The 16,977-nt window shown below is 41.0% G+C and overlaps 1 protein-coding gene across 3 annotated transcripts in view; it reads left to right on the forward strand.

The window, feature by feature from the left end:
• The window catches only part of NRK (Nik related kinase), an 80,043-nt gene that overhangs the window by 59,662 nt on the left and 3,404 nt on the right, over positions 1 to 16,977 (forward strand). For all 3 annotated transcript variants that reach the window (XM_015860734.3, XM_015860736.3, XM_015860735.3), the window contains exons 23-30: positions 656 to 785; positions 1,178 to 1,336; positions 2,547 to 2,690; positions 3,977 to 4,111; positions 5,896 to 5,996; positions 6,508 to 6,657; positions 9,834 to 9,993; positions 16,741 to 16,880. In XM_015860734.3, the coding sequence (XP_015716220.2) occupies positions 656 to 785; positions 1,178 to 1,336; positions 2,547 to 2,690; positions 3,977 to 4,111; positions 5,896 to 5,996; positions 6,508 to 6,657; positions 9,834 to 9,993; positions 16,741 to 16,880 (1,119 nt within the window). The remainder of the gene's footprint in view (positions 1 to 655; positions 786 to 1,177; positions 1,337 to 2,546; positions 2,691 to 3,976; positions 4,112 to 5,895; positions 5,997 to 6,507; positions 6,658 to 9,833; positions 9,994 to 16,740; positions 16,881 to 16,977) is intronic.

Here is a 16,977-nt window from a genome sequence, read left to right on the forward strand (position 1 = left end):
TCTCTAAGAGTTTTATCTAGAGGACTGATAAGAAACCTTTATTTCCATATCAACCTTTGTTATTCAACGCTTTTGTCCCTCTTTCCACTTTCCCCCTTCCCACAAGCTAGAGGGGCCTGTACTGTGCTCTCTTCCCTGCCTACATCAGTAGCACAGCATGCCATGTCTGTGGGTTGCTTTCTATCCCAGTGCCAGGTGACTGCAGAAGGAACAGACCAGAGTGGCATGCCTTGAGAAGAGCTCTGATACCACTGTGAGCACAGGGGGCTCTGCTGCAAAGAACTGTGGCACTGGAAGCAGTTCACAGCTCACTGTGAGCTCACACCCTGAGCTGCCTTATCTGAAGCAACAGCTTGTTCCTTGCAGTGCCCTATTGCAGACAAAGACAGCAGGGAGTGATAAATGTGTGTGGAAGTTCTTTGGGGACCAGTTACTTCATTGCAGTGCAGTGACAGATCAAAATGTTGACAGGACTCCCAGCTCAGGCTTCTTCTCGTCACTTGATTTCTACCATCTATCTACTGCTCTAAGCATGCTCATCACATCTAATTATGTCACACGCCATTTCATCTGAACCTCAGAGGCACCTGCATTGCTGTGTGTGGTCTGCTCCCTAGTGACATCTTCCTGAAGCAGCTCTTGTGTTTCATTGTAGACCCCATCCTCTGAAAGCACACCTTCAAAGAGCAGCACATCATCTACAACATCATTCACTTCATTCATAGATCCTCGACTTCTGCCAATCACCCCTCCTACCAGCCCGGTAGGACCTCCCTGTAGTTCCTGTGAGTATTCTTTACAAAATCTCATTCCTGACTTCTTTTTTTTTCTTTTCTTTTTTTTGGAGGGGAGATGGATAAGGCGAAGGGTGTGGAGAACATGATTGCTTGGCAGTAATAAAACTGTTAACAACACCTGCAGAAACTTACACTCCACATTACTATGAATTAGTGTCTTGCTTCTGCCCTTCTCCCAGATGCAGTTTGCTCAGCTCCACCTCACTTGCTCAGGAATGTGCAAGTTTTCTGTATGTGTGGTCTTCTCTCTGGTTATGTAATGCTCCCCAAGTGTGTTTTCTTACCTCTCTGGACTTGTTTCATTCTTCCATGTACAGGTCAAATGTGAAATGTAGCCAAACATTTGCGTTTTTTATGACTCTGCATGTCTTCTTTTCCAGCATCTAGTGCCAAACCTGAGCCTGTCAGGAGAGAAAATGCAAGGAAGGGTTCTGTTGTCAATGTTAACCCAACAAATATCCGCCCACAGAGCGACAGTCCAGAAATTCGTAAATATAAGAAGAAATTCAACTCAGAAGTGCTTTGTGCTGCTTTGTGGGGTAAGCTCAGAAGTGCTTGGGCATGCATATAGAGGGAAGGCAGCAGCCTTCTGAAACTGAAAGTGTGCTTGCTGTGAGAGCCAAAAGTTGCAAATGGTAATGTTAAGCAAAAAGGGCTCATGATACTGTCTTATCCACATATCAGTACAGCTAATCATGCATAAACCTGACTGGTGGAAGTTAGTCAAACCAGAGATTCCAAGAACTTTTCTCTCTCCAAATTTTAGCCACCGCAGACTGAAACAGGTCAGGAATCAACCATTCCAAAAGCCTGACTTCATTGGTTTTCTCAGTCAGGACTTAGAAGCTTGTTGAATGTCCATTTTTACAGGGACAGCATCACATGGCATGACACCAAGATCAGTGCAGTCAGACCATTTTTCAGCAACTATTGACCTAGTCCTGCTCTCCCTGTAGCTGAGCTCTCAAGTTGTTTCAGCCATCTGTCTACCTGTGAAGAACAGATGCATTCTATAGGTCTCACCCAGACTTTCACTCATCATCACTTTGACTCTAGAATGGAAAATGAAGTAGGTGAAACATTATCCAACAAAAATGTAGATTTTGAGTTTATAGCTTCACGAGTTTTGCATAGTATAGTTTTGCAGGAGTCCAAGATTTTAAATTAGGATCAGAGTTACGTAACATGGCCTGTAAATGACTGTGCATTGAGGATGAAGAGTACCAGGTATTCATCAAAGCATAGCCAGCAGAGAAGTTTGGTTGCGACAGCCCAAAACCTTTGTCATTTCTTTAGAACCTGCTGATTAGGAAAGGTGGCTGTCATGCAGGTGAAGCAGTTGTACAGGGTGCATCCTCTGATGTTAGCAGCCTACTGGAGCCTTCACTTCCCTGGGAGCAATTGAATTTCAGATATATTTATTCCTTTACATTCCATTACAGTGCTGAGAAGGTCAGGTGACTTGTATTTTTTTTATTATTATTATTATTTATTTTTAAATCAATATTGATTTTGGTGGAACTGCCCATGCTTCAGATAACATGAGCACATAAATGTTTTGCTGGGTTAAAATCGTAATGGTGAGACTGTTTTATTCCCTTTCATTTTTCTAGGAGGTCATTCACAGAGCAAGGGGAAAATATTAGCTACCATTATTAGGGCTAAGTAAAAATCAATTCTAAAAAATAACTAACACTTGTCTTTGGAATCATTAGGTGATCTAGGCCGTGTTCTTTTCTGTATCAACAGGAGTAAATTTACTGGTGGGAACAGAGAATGGATTGTGGCTTCTGGACAGAAGTGGGCAAGGAAGAGTTTATTCACTGATTACAAGGAGACGATTCCAGCAAATGGATGTTCTGGAAGGACTCAATGTGCTAATTACTATATCAGGTTAGTTCAGTGTCTAAAAGTATCTGACCTGCGTTGGGTTGGAAGCAATTAGAGAAGAACTAGGTTATAAACTAGGTTGAGGAATTTCCTCTTACAGAAAATCACAGGATAGTTATTCTTGTTAATAGGAAAGCTCTCTTGAATTTTTAACACTTAAAATCTCTTTTCAGATTCACATGAGACTCTGGGATATTTCATTATCCATTTAATGTGTAAAATGGTTTCCAGGAGGTTACACAGTGTTTCATCTTCTTAAAATGAACTGGTTCTCAACAAGTTATAGTTTGTTAGTCTGTTCACATCTGTGAGCATCTAAGTGCAATTCTGTTAGAATGTAATTAAACAACCTCATTCTATGGCTAGTGCAATGTATGAACAGGAACAGAAGACTGGTAGATACTGTGAAAGCATTGGTAACAGTGAAGGGAGTAGCACCTTCAGCCTGTGCTGATGAAAAGCTTGGACTCACCCCTTCAAGATTCTTAGGCCCCTATTGCCTGCATTTGAGAGTAGCCTTAAAAGAGTTCAAAACAAAGCCCTAAACTAAGGTCCAACAGGGAATGGCTGCCACTTTTCTACAGTCCAGACTCACTGCAGGAGGTGATGGTGAGAGCTATTTGTCCTGCACGGCCATTTAGTCACTTGTGACATGGTTCTTTAGACTAGCCTTTGATCCTGGACTGCTGTGGATCTTACTTACAAACCAAAGCAATAGACGACTGAGATAAAAGATGACAAAGTAATTCTCATCCTGAAAGGCATCCAAAGGAAAATAGTTACCTGTAATGAGGACAGTCAGTTAAATAGAAATTAAAGAGTTACTGATTCAAAATACCTACAGTATGTCATATCTATGTTCCTTCCTTAACATCAGAGAGACAATGCTAGACAATGTGATTATCTCTGATAATACATGCATCTTCAAAGAACTCTTCTTTGGCCTGGGGGAAGGATTTGAGTCAGATACTAACATCTTACATGAAGCATGAGTCACAGGTGCACATGTGCCAAATGCTATAGCATTACTTGTGTACCAGTTCACTCCTGAGGGTCAAAAGCCCAGGATCCTACCAACACCAGGCTTTTCCTTTGTTCTGCTGGGCTTTTCTCTCACTATGGCGAGGCACAAAGAACTGCTGTACTCTAGGTCACAAAACTCCAGGTGCTTTGGTTGTTGGTTTGTTGTGGTTTGTTGTTGTTTTTTTTTAATGTGGAGGAGATTTTGTGCCTCAGTGAACTGTTACATCTTCATTCATTTTATGTATTTATTCATTTTCAAACCCCAGGGAAGAAGAATAAGTTGAGAGTCTATTACCTGTCATGGCTGAGAAATAAGATACTGCGCAATGATCCAGAGGTGGAGAAGCGACAAGGCTGGGTGTCTGTGGGTGACCTGGAAGGCTGTGTACACTACAAAGTTGGTAAGGTCATTTTTGTTCTTTCCTTGGACAGCTGCTTAATCATCCCTTTGCATCCCATGCCACTGGTGTTTTACTTCATCTGTGTTTCAAAATCGCATTGGGCTGACTTCTTTTAAACCTCCTTGTTTTACACGGCAGATGCTTTGCTCCCTGTCAGTCCAGATAACGTCTCTCCTTGCATATGGTGCTATGGCTTTGTCTTCTGAAAGCTGGAAGAAGGGAATACCAGCACTATTCACCTCAGTTTAGAAATACTATTGTTACTTAAGACTTTAATTAGACTGATGTTTTCCACTTCTGTGCATCTGCTTCCCTGTTGGCCCTGAGAAGCCGCTAGTAAACTGGAGTAATAAAGTGCTTGTAAATTGTATTTGTTGGATGTCCATAGATAGATGAGATTGGATGTCCCAGACCTAGTCTCCACTAGTCTAGTGTCTAGTTCTTAAATAACCTAAATATACCATTGTTGAAACTTACCCACTGGAAATGGTACTACAGCAGCTGAAGTATTGTCTTGCTTTTATTCTGCTTTCGAACAGTTCATTCTTGAAGATGAGCAATCAGTATTGTGATTGTTTCTGTCATTTAACTGTGTGAGAGGGGGTAATGTATAGCACAAGTTTTGCTTAGAGATACGGTACATGAAAGTGGTGTTTTTGTTCAGAATCAAAGAGAGAAATGATACAGACAAGTGCAGGAGACAGTGAGGTGGGTGACTCTCATAAATGCTTTGCTTGACATTTCTTTGCTTTTACATCTCATTAAAAGCGGTAAGGGTTAAACCCAAGAAAGAATACTCAACAGATGTGTTGTTTCCTTTGTGTGGTCAGAGCTGAACACCACATGTTCCACTTCAGTTGCTCGTTTCTGGGTTTGGTGTTCTTTTAAAAAAACTATTATTCTAAAATTAGGCAAACATTCGTGGTTATGACAAACCAGTGTCATTGCTTTGACAAAGGCGCTGTTGTTTACCTGTTGTTGGACCTTCTTATGTGTTCACATATGCTTTTACAGCCATTTATCTTGCTAAAGAAAGGAAAGGATGGGTTGTTTTGTGTGTTGGTATGTTGTAAGCAGCAACACACCTTATCTCAAGAGTATAATGCCTCCATCTTCTGTAAATCGCTGCCACACAGACAGTCAGTGTAACATGGAGAATGCTTTGTGATACCCTAGCAGACCGAACGCTTGCCTCTGGCAGAGTGAAGGATACCTTAATTTCCAATTCATGATTCTTTGTTTGTTCTTGATAGGCCCAACATGAGCTTAACCAACTACGAAAAATTACTCATTTCTTGTAAAGGCTCGCTCATCTCCGAAACATGAGATTCCTTCACCCACGCTAACACACAGATTTAGTCCAAGAAAAGGAAATGCAGCCTGCAGAGTGTAACAAAATCATTCACCCGCAGTCACCATGCCTCCTAAAGTAGCTTAGTCACAACCAGCAACATCGGTGTGTGTTCACATTTGGAAAGTAAATTTGACTTTGCTGCAGGGTCAATACCTTTTTCTTCTGGCTAGTGAGAGAAATATTTATATGAGAAGCAATATGTAAATACTGCTAAGAGTCATCTTGCTTTAGTAAGAGTAAATGAAGTACGGGTGTGCAGTCGGGTATTTCACTGCTGACATTAAACACCAGTGTCCAGAATCCATTAGTTTCCCTTGATGGATAGTGTCTACCTCTACCAATAATCCACTGAAATTATTTCATTAGATGAGATGGTCTTTAATTTGAGAGTCTGTCTGATACCTAAGGAATTGTTCTTCTTGTATTACAGTAAAGTATGAGAGAATCAAATTCCTTGTAATTGCTTTGAAAAGCTCAGTGGAGGTTTATGCCTGGGCTCCAAAGCCTTATCACAAATTCATGGCTTTTAAGGTAAGTGAAACTTCACTTTGGTTCAGAGGTACCACCATCTTTTATCTCCTCTTTGCTTTTTGTTGCATTGTATAACATTTATTTCTAGTTAAAGATAAAACGGATGTTCTTTTAAGGGTAATATAGCTCATTTGACATACATTGGAGATGGCAGGCATAAAACTGTCACAGTCACGATTCTGTTGCATGTGAACATCTCATTTCAGTGCAGTGCCAAGATGTTCATTTGAATTCACAAAGCTGATGCTGATTTCCCTCAGAGGAGGAGGAAATTTAACAAAAACAGCACTTAGCCTAATTTTTGCCTAGTCCGTTTCTAGAATCTGGATTCTTTCAAAACAGAAGTGAACCATCTAGCTCTCTTTGCTACTCAATGGATGATCCATACTTAACTCCTTAAATATAACCCGTTCGTGTAGGAAAAATAGGAGACCTTTCTGTTCTGAAAATTCTTAAGATTATGTATGTTGATCTCTAACAAAGAGCTTTATTGTCTTTTTTCTTCTTCCAGTCCTTTACCTCACTTCATCACAAACCTCTGTCAGTTGACCTGACTGTTGAAAATGGACAAAGATTAAAAGTGATCTATGGCTCTCTGGTAGGCTTTCACGCTATTGATGTGGACTCTGGATCTGTGTATGACCTCTACCTTCCAACACACGTAAGTTGCTCCAAGAAATTACATAAATGTCTCTGCACTTTGGGCTGTGTATTGCTGATAATCTGGTTAAGCGGTCTGCTGTGTTTCAAAACACAGGGTAAGAGAATAATTATTGTATACCAGGCAATAGAAATCAACTTTTCATATGATTTCATAATAGTGAAGTTCTGTTATAGGGCTTTTCTTGGATTTAGAATATCTGTTTTTAATGGTTTAAGTTCATAAAGCTTGTTGTGTGGACACTACTATTTTTAATCAATTAATCTTGGAAATTCAGGACTTCTTTAAAGCATGCAAAGACAAAACAGTATCTCCATGAATTAGGTGACTTTAACAGTCTGCCAGAGTTCTTTTCTGTCTTGACAACAAGCTGATTACACTACACTGAAACAGGCTGAAATTTGGCCTGTTTAAAAAGACTGTTGCAATGTATTTAAATCTTGATCCACTACCAGCATGTTACCTGTGTGCAAAAGAGTACCTGTAAGTAGAGGAGCTGGGTACAAGTTAATCACATGAGTATACAGGTGCACCTGTGCATTTCTTTATCACGGAGGAAGCTTGCGTTCATTTTACATGATTACCAATTTGATCTCAGTGTCCAAAATGTGGTTTGCTTTTCAGTTATGACTTTGCAGAAATTCAACTTCCAGACAAAATAAATTTGCTGGTTTTCTTGCTGGTTGGTTGTCCATGAAAATTCCTTTCATCCAAAGAATGCAGGATTTTCTCATTCAGCAGAAGACAGCATGAAGGTTTATGTGCATATACTGCATGGTGTACCTGTTCGCTTAGATGATGCTAAAACCTAACTTGAAGTAATTCCTCTGTTGAACTGAATGTGGGGCTGTGGAGTATAAAGTTTGTACTGGTTTTGGTTTTGTTTCTTGGGATTTTTTTTTTGTTATTTTTTTTAGCCAGTCTAGATAGTTCATTTTAATGTTATGGGTCTCTAAAGCCACAGAAACATGGGGGATGAAAAAAAAAAGCTAGCAGGTTTCCATGGCTCCAGTCTAATGGGAAACTCCCAAACAGGGAACTCCTGTGCTTGCCTGAAAGCTTCCCTGGTCAACAGAGCTCTGTGTGGGTAGAGTGATAGCTAATGGGTGCCACTGCCTACTTGTATCCCGAGGCAAGAAGACCTTCAGCAACTAAAGAGGTTTGGGGAGATGTCACCCCAGATCTGTGTGTGGCAGCCTGTGCTTTGGACCTTTTTATTCCACATGCAACCTCCAGCCCAGGGTTTTTAAAGCAAACCAAAACCCACACCTTCCTGGCAAGCCACTTGCTCACTCCGTCGCCCTGCCAAGTGACAGTCCAGTCCTGTCACGCCTGCGTTTCTGATGGTCCCTGTCTATCTCTGACGATGATTGCTTATAAAGTTCTTGTAGCTGAAAAAGTAACTCTTCTGGCTGTTCCAAACAGTCTGCTGAACCACCTGCTACAAAGCTTGTGCTGTTTGGTTTTTAAGGGGCTTATTTGTCTTGTTAGCTGGTTTACTTAATTCAACAATTAGAAGCTTTCTTACCTGTGCAACCACGGAAAATTCACATCAGATTATAAATCTAAGCATGAGGCCTGCGTGCCACCCTGCAAGTTGGTTGCTAAGTGAGATGAATAATGACTTGTCAAGAAGATCATCAGCGTAATTGCCCAAGATATGAAAGGCAAAGAAAAAAATGAAGCTTCTTAGGGGCTTCAGCTTTTCAACAGGCTGCAGATGTAATTATGTATGTGAGGAGGGAGATTTCCCAGGTGAATGTCCTTAATATGTGGGGCAGCTTTAAGAACGGCTCCATTCCTGTGTGCTCTTCAACCAGAAATTAGCGTGTACTAAAAATATATTTTCCCTTTAGAATTACAGACCTGAAATAAATCTGCTACTACCGTAGCTCTAACTTTTCCAGTGTTTTATTATCTCAAAGAGCATCTTATAGAGTGGATAATTTTCTACCGGAGCTTTGTGGTGGCAGCAGAGCAGACTTCAGCAGGCTGACTTCAGATACTCTTGCTTTCTGGTAGCCTCTTTTCCTGGTTCCCCACCTCTTTCTCCATCTCTTACCTGCTCCGATCGCTCATGCGAGTACCAAGCCAACGCATTAAAATTGCTCTGCGGCTCTGGATACCCGTTCTAGTGTTACGGATAGTTGTTGCGGAGGCACGGAGTCAAGTGGTTGGCCTGAGTGTGTTCAGTTTGGCAAGTACAGCTTCAGTGCTTCTTTACTGTTCTTTGTGCCCTTACGGCATGTGTAAATGTGCGTGCTTGCAGAAAAAGATCTTTGTGTTGCTGGCTTGTGAAAATGATGTTGAAACTCCAGTCGTGTGCTTCCTATTAAAAAAAAGTGATCATTGCAGTGGTTTAATTTTCTCTGTAATTAACATCCTGTTTTGAGTAGTGCTTTAAAAAACAGAATTGCTTTCTTACTGATGTTAAGGCTCTCCTTGTTTCAAAAATGCTTTCGTAAACCCCCCACCTCCATAGCTGTATGCTTAGCCATTTGTTTTCTCACCTGGGATGTGCACTGGCTTGTGGGAGAGACCCTGGTGCATCCAACAGCTGTTAAAATACATGGTGTGAGTGACATGCACTGTTTCTTGTGGCATGCAGAATACGTATGCTTAACAGCATTAAAGAAGGAACTACTGGTAGTGAGGAATGTTGGAAGTGAAGGATGTAGAGCAGCTTGTGTTTAAAAGGTCCAGGTAACTTTTCAGCTTGCTGTAAATATTGTTAAATTTACAGGTCTTTTGGAGATAGGGAAGTAGGATGGAAAGTGAAAGCGCTGATCTCCTGTAATGTGGAAGTTTTTGTGCTTCTGAAATAACTGAATTCAAATTTATTTTACCTTTCTTCTATGTATATGATGCAGGCACTTTGTGAATGAATAAGTATTTTTGTGTCTCAGTGGCGTCTTGAAACCAATGAATACTGGTAAATATAAATATTCAACATTGATCTGTTTGCAAACCTACTATAATATCTGGAGAGGGGGAAGGAGTAGAAAACCCATTTCAGAGGCTAAACTCTACAGCCCTTCTGAAAACAGGTGTCTCTTTCACTTTCCATGAAGCAGTTCTTTTTATTGCTCTGCTAAGCTACTTAGATCGATGTTATCGCTCAACCTGCAGTCTGCTTTCTGATATCTGATATCAATCATAGTAAAATATGATCCTAGATCCAGGGAACTATTCGCCCACATGCCATTATCATCCTCCCTAACACCAGTGGAATGGAACTTCTACTCGCCTACGAAGATGAAGGCATCTACATTGATATATATGGGCATTTCACAAAGGAAACCGTTTTGCAGTGGGGAGAAATGCCAGCATCTGTAGGTACGTATGAAAAACAGCACTTTATTAAGCGTAAGATTCTGCTGCATGAAACCTGAGTTCTTTATGACATTCTATCTATAGCAGAGTGGTTATATGGCACATAAAGCAGCTTCTGAGTAAACCGGGTATCTGAATAGTGAAGAGATTTAGGTGTGTTTATGCTGAGGCAGCCAGTGACTGCAGTAGGGTTTTCTCATGTGGATCACAGTCTGTACTCTTGTCATACTGTTTATTGCATCATTCCTGTATTATGCAGCCAGGCTTTGCTGAGGGTGCAGCCTACCACAAGTTTCCACAGAGAGAATTATGTGAATCACAGATACAGGAAAGGGCCTGTGTCACAGCCCATAGCATTTTATGTAACAATTCACCACGGTAGAAAGGTGGGTTATTGGAAATGTTTGTAACCGCTGTCAAATGGCCCCTTAATTTTATCACAGGGTATTTCTAAAAGATTCTCAATCTCTCCATTTTCAGTGACTCTGGAGGAGGAGGTTCTCACTGTAATTGCAGCCAGGACAGCTGTTTGTTTCACTTTCCCCAGAGGGCTTCCCCTTATCTGTGTGAGGAAAACCAAGAACAACACAGGCAGATTTTTGTTATTATTATTTGTTGCTTTTAATTCCTTTTCTGGCTCGCTGCGGTTCTCCTGTATCTTAAAACAAACATACAAACAAACAACAAAGCCCAAGACATTTAGATTGTTCAGAAGCAAATTATTAGCTTGCCAAGAACTGGATGCTGTAGTGGAACATGGAGAATGTTCGCTTTTCTCCCTTTCACTTCTAGCTGGGTGCTTTTAGGAAAAGCTCATTGCAGTCAGTAGAGTAACACCCCTGAGTCAATAGAAGGTCTGTCATCTGTGGAGAGTTTTAACAGTAGTGAGAGCATGAAACCAGTCACTGGAGCACAGACTGCTACAAGGGAACTTGCTGTTTCTGCGCTGTTAGAATCAAATTCAGCACCAAAACTGCTTCACTTCCCAGAATGAGGTGTGAAGTCATGAGCTGACTGTATAGTATTTCCTTCCTCCGGATTTGCCTATTTCTGCTTTTCAGCCCATATCTGGAGCTGTGGGAGATAACTAAAATCTATCAAGTCAGTTCACTGTTTTTCATATGAATATCTAATAGTCACACGTATAAATTATATTTTACACCCCTTCCGAATTAATGTTAGACATACCATAAGAAATAATCAGTAATCAAAGAGCAATTACTCAGGAAGAGGAGGAAGAGTTCTAGAGCAAAGTACCGAACATAACCGAAAGATGCACTGAGGAATTACAGATGAATTTCATTTGGGGAACTTCTTCCTTAAGCCTTAATAAAAGTAGCAAGCTGGTCCCTGTTGCTAGATAATTAGCCAAAGCATTTCAAAGGAACAAAGGGCTTTTTTACATCATGCTTGAGAAAGGGAGATGTTGCAAGAATGGGTGCCTATATTTCTGACTCCTAGTTAGAAATATGCATTTTGTGACACTGGGCCCTGACTGCCCTCAGAGCTTTCTTACTTCAGCTGAACAGTCTGCAGGAATACGGCAGCAGAGGACCAGAGGGAGCTTAAGTCCCTTGTACTGCCACTGCTGGAAGTACTGAATCATCAAACCCACAGAGATGTGAGACAGGCTTGTCAGGCATTCTTGTGCCTGGGAGTCACACTGCCTCCACTTCAGCATCAGCTTCCTTGCCTTGAAGTGAATAAAGCATCACCGCTTTGGGCCAGCTGAGCATGTCATCATCTGTGCCAGTTCATTACTCTGTCTGCATCTGCATAGCTGTGATAATCTTAAGTTTCTTGAGATTGTTTACATCGTAAGAGAAAGAGTGCTATGTGGGCACTCTGCACGCATACGTGCAGCCATTTTTATTCTATCACTAAGATACTCGTCTGCACAGAAAGCCATCAGTACAAAATTACCCAGACACTTATGGCACAGTATTCTGGAGCAGTCCTACAGATAGTGGTTGGAGGTAGTACCCCGTCCTGTGAATTTTACTGTATTGGGAGTCTTGTATGTGAACTGTTGGAGATGGCCACCAGCAGAGGGGATGGCATCCCATCTGGGGACATGTGGATAGGATAGGTGCAATAAAACATCCTACTGAGGTAGGAGAGGATTAGTTCAATGTATATATAATATGGGAAGGTTAGCAGTGCTGAGTAAACGAATGGCTCCTTGTCCAGGTCTTAGTTTAATTATTTTGAGCTAAAACTTCTCTAGTGCATCTTAACTACTAAATAGATAAATAAAAACCCCATATTATAACTGAGCGATTTAGGGCAGGGAAACTAAATATAGCTTGCTCTCACAGTCTTCAAATTGGGACCTCTATGACCTATCTGTTAATAAGAAATTGGAGAGAGGAAACTCAAATCCATTGGGAAATTAAAGTTGTAGAAGTACTCTATCCACATTTAATCTGAAAGACATTTCATATATGCAGGGCTAAATATAAATAGAGCTGTTATGTTTTCTTTCTATAAAACAAGACTTACAAAGGGTTTAAGAAACATCAAGTGAATAAGATTTGGGAACACTTGCTGCTCTTTTGTGTGAATAACAAATTATTTACAGGGATGGCACAAAACCAGGTACTCCAAAAGAGTGGGGAACCAATAGAAGTTCTGATTTCCTTTGCTGGGTACGTATTAAAACAAGAGGGACTTTATGTGAAGAAACTATGCTACCAAACGCTGGTTGTATTACTGGATCAGTGCCCTGTCAATTATCCTTAGCAGATCTAGGAATACTTGCTGTCTGACTCATGCTCAGAAAATACCTGCTTCTGGCTGAATGCTTTTTGGTGCTCACATCTCCTGCCCAGCTTTTCCAGCAAAGAAGCACACAAACAAGCAGCCCTTCACCCTGACCACATTTCTGGCTTTTCCTAAAGAGGAAGGACTTAATAGAAATCATGATTCCATACAGCACATGGGATTTGGCTGAAGGGCCGATGACTCATTAGAAGTAAAGAAGGACTTTGTTTTAAGATCTGTATGCTCTGTGATAGCTGCTGTCTTTCACTGTCAGCAGAGTCACTGGCCATTCTGCCCAGCTGCAAACTTGCCTGAAGCAATTTTCTCTAACGTGTATAGAAGAGCAAAGTTCAGAAAGAGGTTTTTCTTTGCTCTGAATTTCACACGTGCATATGCTGACTCTCCAAAAATGAATTCAGTACATCAATGTACTCCATAAAATGGGATTTGAAGTAACGATGCAGGCATACCTAAAACGGGTCAGAATCTTTTCATTCATATTCAGTTTGTTCATTTCAAACTTCTTGGCTGATTCGGAATCAGTTACCTGGGGAATGTTATGAGTCTCCATCATCAGAGGCTTTTAAGGTCAAGTGAGACAAACAGCCATCAGAAGCAATACCGGTGCGGTGTAAGAGAGAAGGATGGAAGAGAAGGTGCATTAAGGTCCTTTCCTGCCCTACTTCTGTAATACTAATCAGAAAATCCTGACTTTCTGTTATTTTGCTAAAAGCTGGCCTGATTTTGCTCTCATGCACAGATAAATCAGTAATAACTGCTCAGGGCAGTGAGTCACATTCAGTGCATTAGATCAGAAGGGGGATTTCTGAAGGGAAAAAAACAAAAATGAAAAGCTTAAGGAGGGAAGTAAGGTTCTAGCAGTACTTGTGCTGGCTCTGTGATACAAAGGGCATTTCTCAGACTACCCCATGCTGCTGATGTGAGAGTGTGAGAGCAAGAGATCATTAGCTCACATCAGTGGCACTTCATAGAAGCTAATGGCTTCCATACGGCTCAGTTGTTTCCTCACCTTTTCTGCCTCCCTCAACCATTTCCCCTTGAAGCAGTCACTTCCATGAGCGGGGGCTCTCCTCAGCCTAATGCTAAACACACAGCGTAAACAGGAAACACCAAGTAGGTGGTCTTGCCCCAGTTTTAGAGCAATCTTAATGCTTTCATGATGTTAAGAGACTGATTTTGATCCCATCTCCCTAAACTGCCTTTATGGTGTATATTCTTTGATCTCCAGGGAGTAATGCTGGTATAGATGGTGTAACTAGAACCACAGCTCAGGCACAACTGTAGGTCTTTTGCATATGTGGTAATGTAAGTGAGGCAGGGGAGACTCGGGCATTGCTCCAATGTTTAATCAGTGCTGGCACACTGGTCTGAACTGGTATATTGCCAAGCTATCCAAAGGACATGAGCAGCTCTCTCTGCCTAGGATTGCTGGAAACCAGTACAATCTTGCACCGTAATACAAACATACTTCAGTTTTAACAGCTGGAAGCAGAGGATATTTTGATATAAAGCTTGTTGAGGTAGAAAGTGGACTCAAAACAACTATTCCAAACTTGCTTACAATATAGTAGCTTTCATTCCAGAATAAGTAGACTTTAGTCTGAGCATCTCATCTGTTGGCAGTTCATTCCACACGACACATTTGTATTTTAGGGTAAGTGCTCTCACACGGGAAGAATATCAAGACTCAGCACTGAACTTTGAATTCACAATCTGCTACTCTCCAAATTAATTTCCATGTATACACTGGTCCTTATGTGTGGACAGCTCCACAAATGAGGTCTTTCTGTTGGCATATATGTCTACAGATGCAATTTGAGAAAAAAATCCTCTTGATTCCGCCATAGGGATGAGTGACCCAGTCATCCAAGGCCTTCTATCTTGGATGACCTAGATGTTGTAGCACAGCCTGCCTAAGCCATTACTGAGAGCTGCAAGGATGATATCAAGTTGATGTCTGCCAAGGGCACTGATACAGCCGATACAGACATAAGGTACTGACAACTTGAGTGCAGATTTCACAGAGTAAAAAGATAAGGAGAATTATGAGTGGATTAGCTCTTTGATGTTGGACGTACATACTAAAGTGGGTAGCCACAGAATATCTTCATGCTGTTTATATTGTATATAAACAGTTATATATATATACAATTGTTTACGCCCCCCTTAATGTCCCACCCTTCAGAATCATAGCCCAACTGTGTGGTGTGTCTGCTGTATTTAAAAGCTAAGCCTGAAAATATGAACACATCGTCTGTGGTTGCAAAAAACAGCAGATGTATTACATTGTATCATCTTTACTTTTATGGTCTAAGTCTACTTTATTGCAAGGCTGTAAGAAACAGACAGTGCTTGCATTAAAAATGTAGGGCAGGCAGGCGCTACCCACTGAAGCTAAAAACACAGTCAGATGCACACATTCCATCTAGACCATCTCAGAGTGCCACAAATCTCAGACTAATAAAAAAACAATTCATAGCTGAGCAAGAATAATTTCTAAGCATTGGCTATCTAGAGCATAAATAATGTGTTTTGTACCATGGAAGCCAGTACATACAATAGTCAGAGGTCTCCTGTTGAAACTGTGCCTAATTTGAACTCTGTGATGTTAACTCCTTCAGCGCTATCCTCATCTCATTTAACTGCTGGATTCAAAGGGAATAACACAGTATGCTTCCACAGTGCTCGAGTTTCTTCTTGTGTTATGTGCAGTATCTTCAAAAACAAATGATGGGAAGGTAGTAGCTGAAAGGACACAAAAAAATGGCACCTTAGTCTACAGGGTCCAGAGGAGGGCTGGAGCACTTTCCCTATGAAGACAGGCTGAGGGAGCTGGGCTTGTTCAGCCTGAAGAAGAGAAGGCTGTGGGGTGACCTCATTGCAGCCTTTCAGTATCTAAAGGGAGCCTACAAACAAGAGGGGAGCCAACTCTTTGAAAGGGTAGGTAATGGCAGGACAAGAGGAAATGGTTTTATGGTGAAGGAGGGAAGATTTAGGTCAGATGTCAAGGGGAAATTCTTTACCGAGTGGTGAGGTGCTGGAACAGGCTGCACAGAGAGGCTGTGGATGCCCCATCTTTGGAGGTGTTCAAGGCCAGGCTGGATGGGGACCTGAGCAGCCTGGTCTAGTTTAATAAATAAAGTGAAATAAATACCCTTGAAAACATAACTGGAGAAGATCCTCAGTAACCTTGTCTAGTTTAGCCCTGCTCTGACAGGGAGGTTACACAAGATGCCCTTCACAGCTTTCTCCCCACGCTTTGTCATTCTAAAATATATAACAATGTGTATTTTAAGTAAATGTAGATTGCAAAATAAGTCTGAGAAACTGAAAATCAGTTGCTCTTCCTGGGAGATTCTGTGTAAACTGAAAAATTATCCAGAATCTATTGTTATCAAACAGAAATGTTTCAGATCTGTATTGACAGGAACAAGGCGAGAATCAGTTTTTTCAGCTGATAAATTGCTAATTTCCATGGCCTTATAGCACTCATTCCTCAAATCTGCAGCACAAAAAGAAATGTTTGCAGGAAAAAGAAATAAAGGTTCCAGTTCTCTTGAGTGAGATGAAGAGGAAGGGGATGGAATCTTGCTTTGGTTACCTGTAGTACTGTGCTCACTCTTCTGTAGAGGAGTTAAAACAAAGGGCAATAGTACAGCTAGAACAGGGACATTAGAAATACTAAGAAATAGAGATACAGAAAAGGAAAAAAATAAAATAAAGCTTACAATTAGGAAACTTAGAAATTCTGGCCAGAATTGCTTTTCAAATATGAATGTGCCAGTAGCATCCCCAGGGACAGGCTTCCCTCGCTGCACCCTCAGCAGCTCCTGCTTTACAGCACCGCTGCTAGTCTCCTTTCAAGCTCTGCATTGTAAGCTAGGATTTAGAAACAGTGTACGAATAGTAACAAGTATATTGTTGGCATTTTTTAACTTACCAGATCTGTTTCTTTTCTTTTTATAGCTTACCTTCAATCTAATCAGGTCATGGGCTGGGGAGAGAAGGCAATTGAACTGCGCTCTGTGGAAACAGGGAACCTGGAAGGAGTATTTATGCACAAGAAAGCACAGAAGCTAAAGTTTCTATGTGAAAGAAATGACAAGGTACAGAGATGACTGCGGTGTTATGATTGAAACAAAAAACAAGCCATTCTCAACTATGAGACTAAGACCATTTAATGTTTTGACTGCATATTTTCAT

Source organism: Coturnix japonica, chromosome 4 (assembly GCF_054131305.1).
Source record: "Coturnix japonica strain WE chromosome 4, WE-NBRP24, whole genome shotgun sequence".
Classification (NCBI taxonomy): domain Eukaryota; kingdom Metazoa; phylum Chordata; class Aves; order Galliformes; family Phasianidae; genus Coturnix; species Coturnix japonica.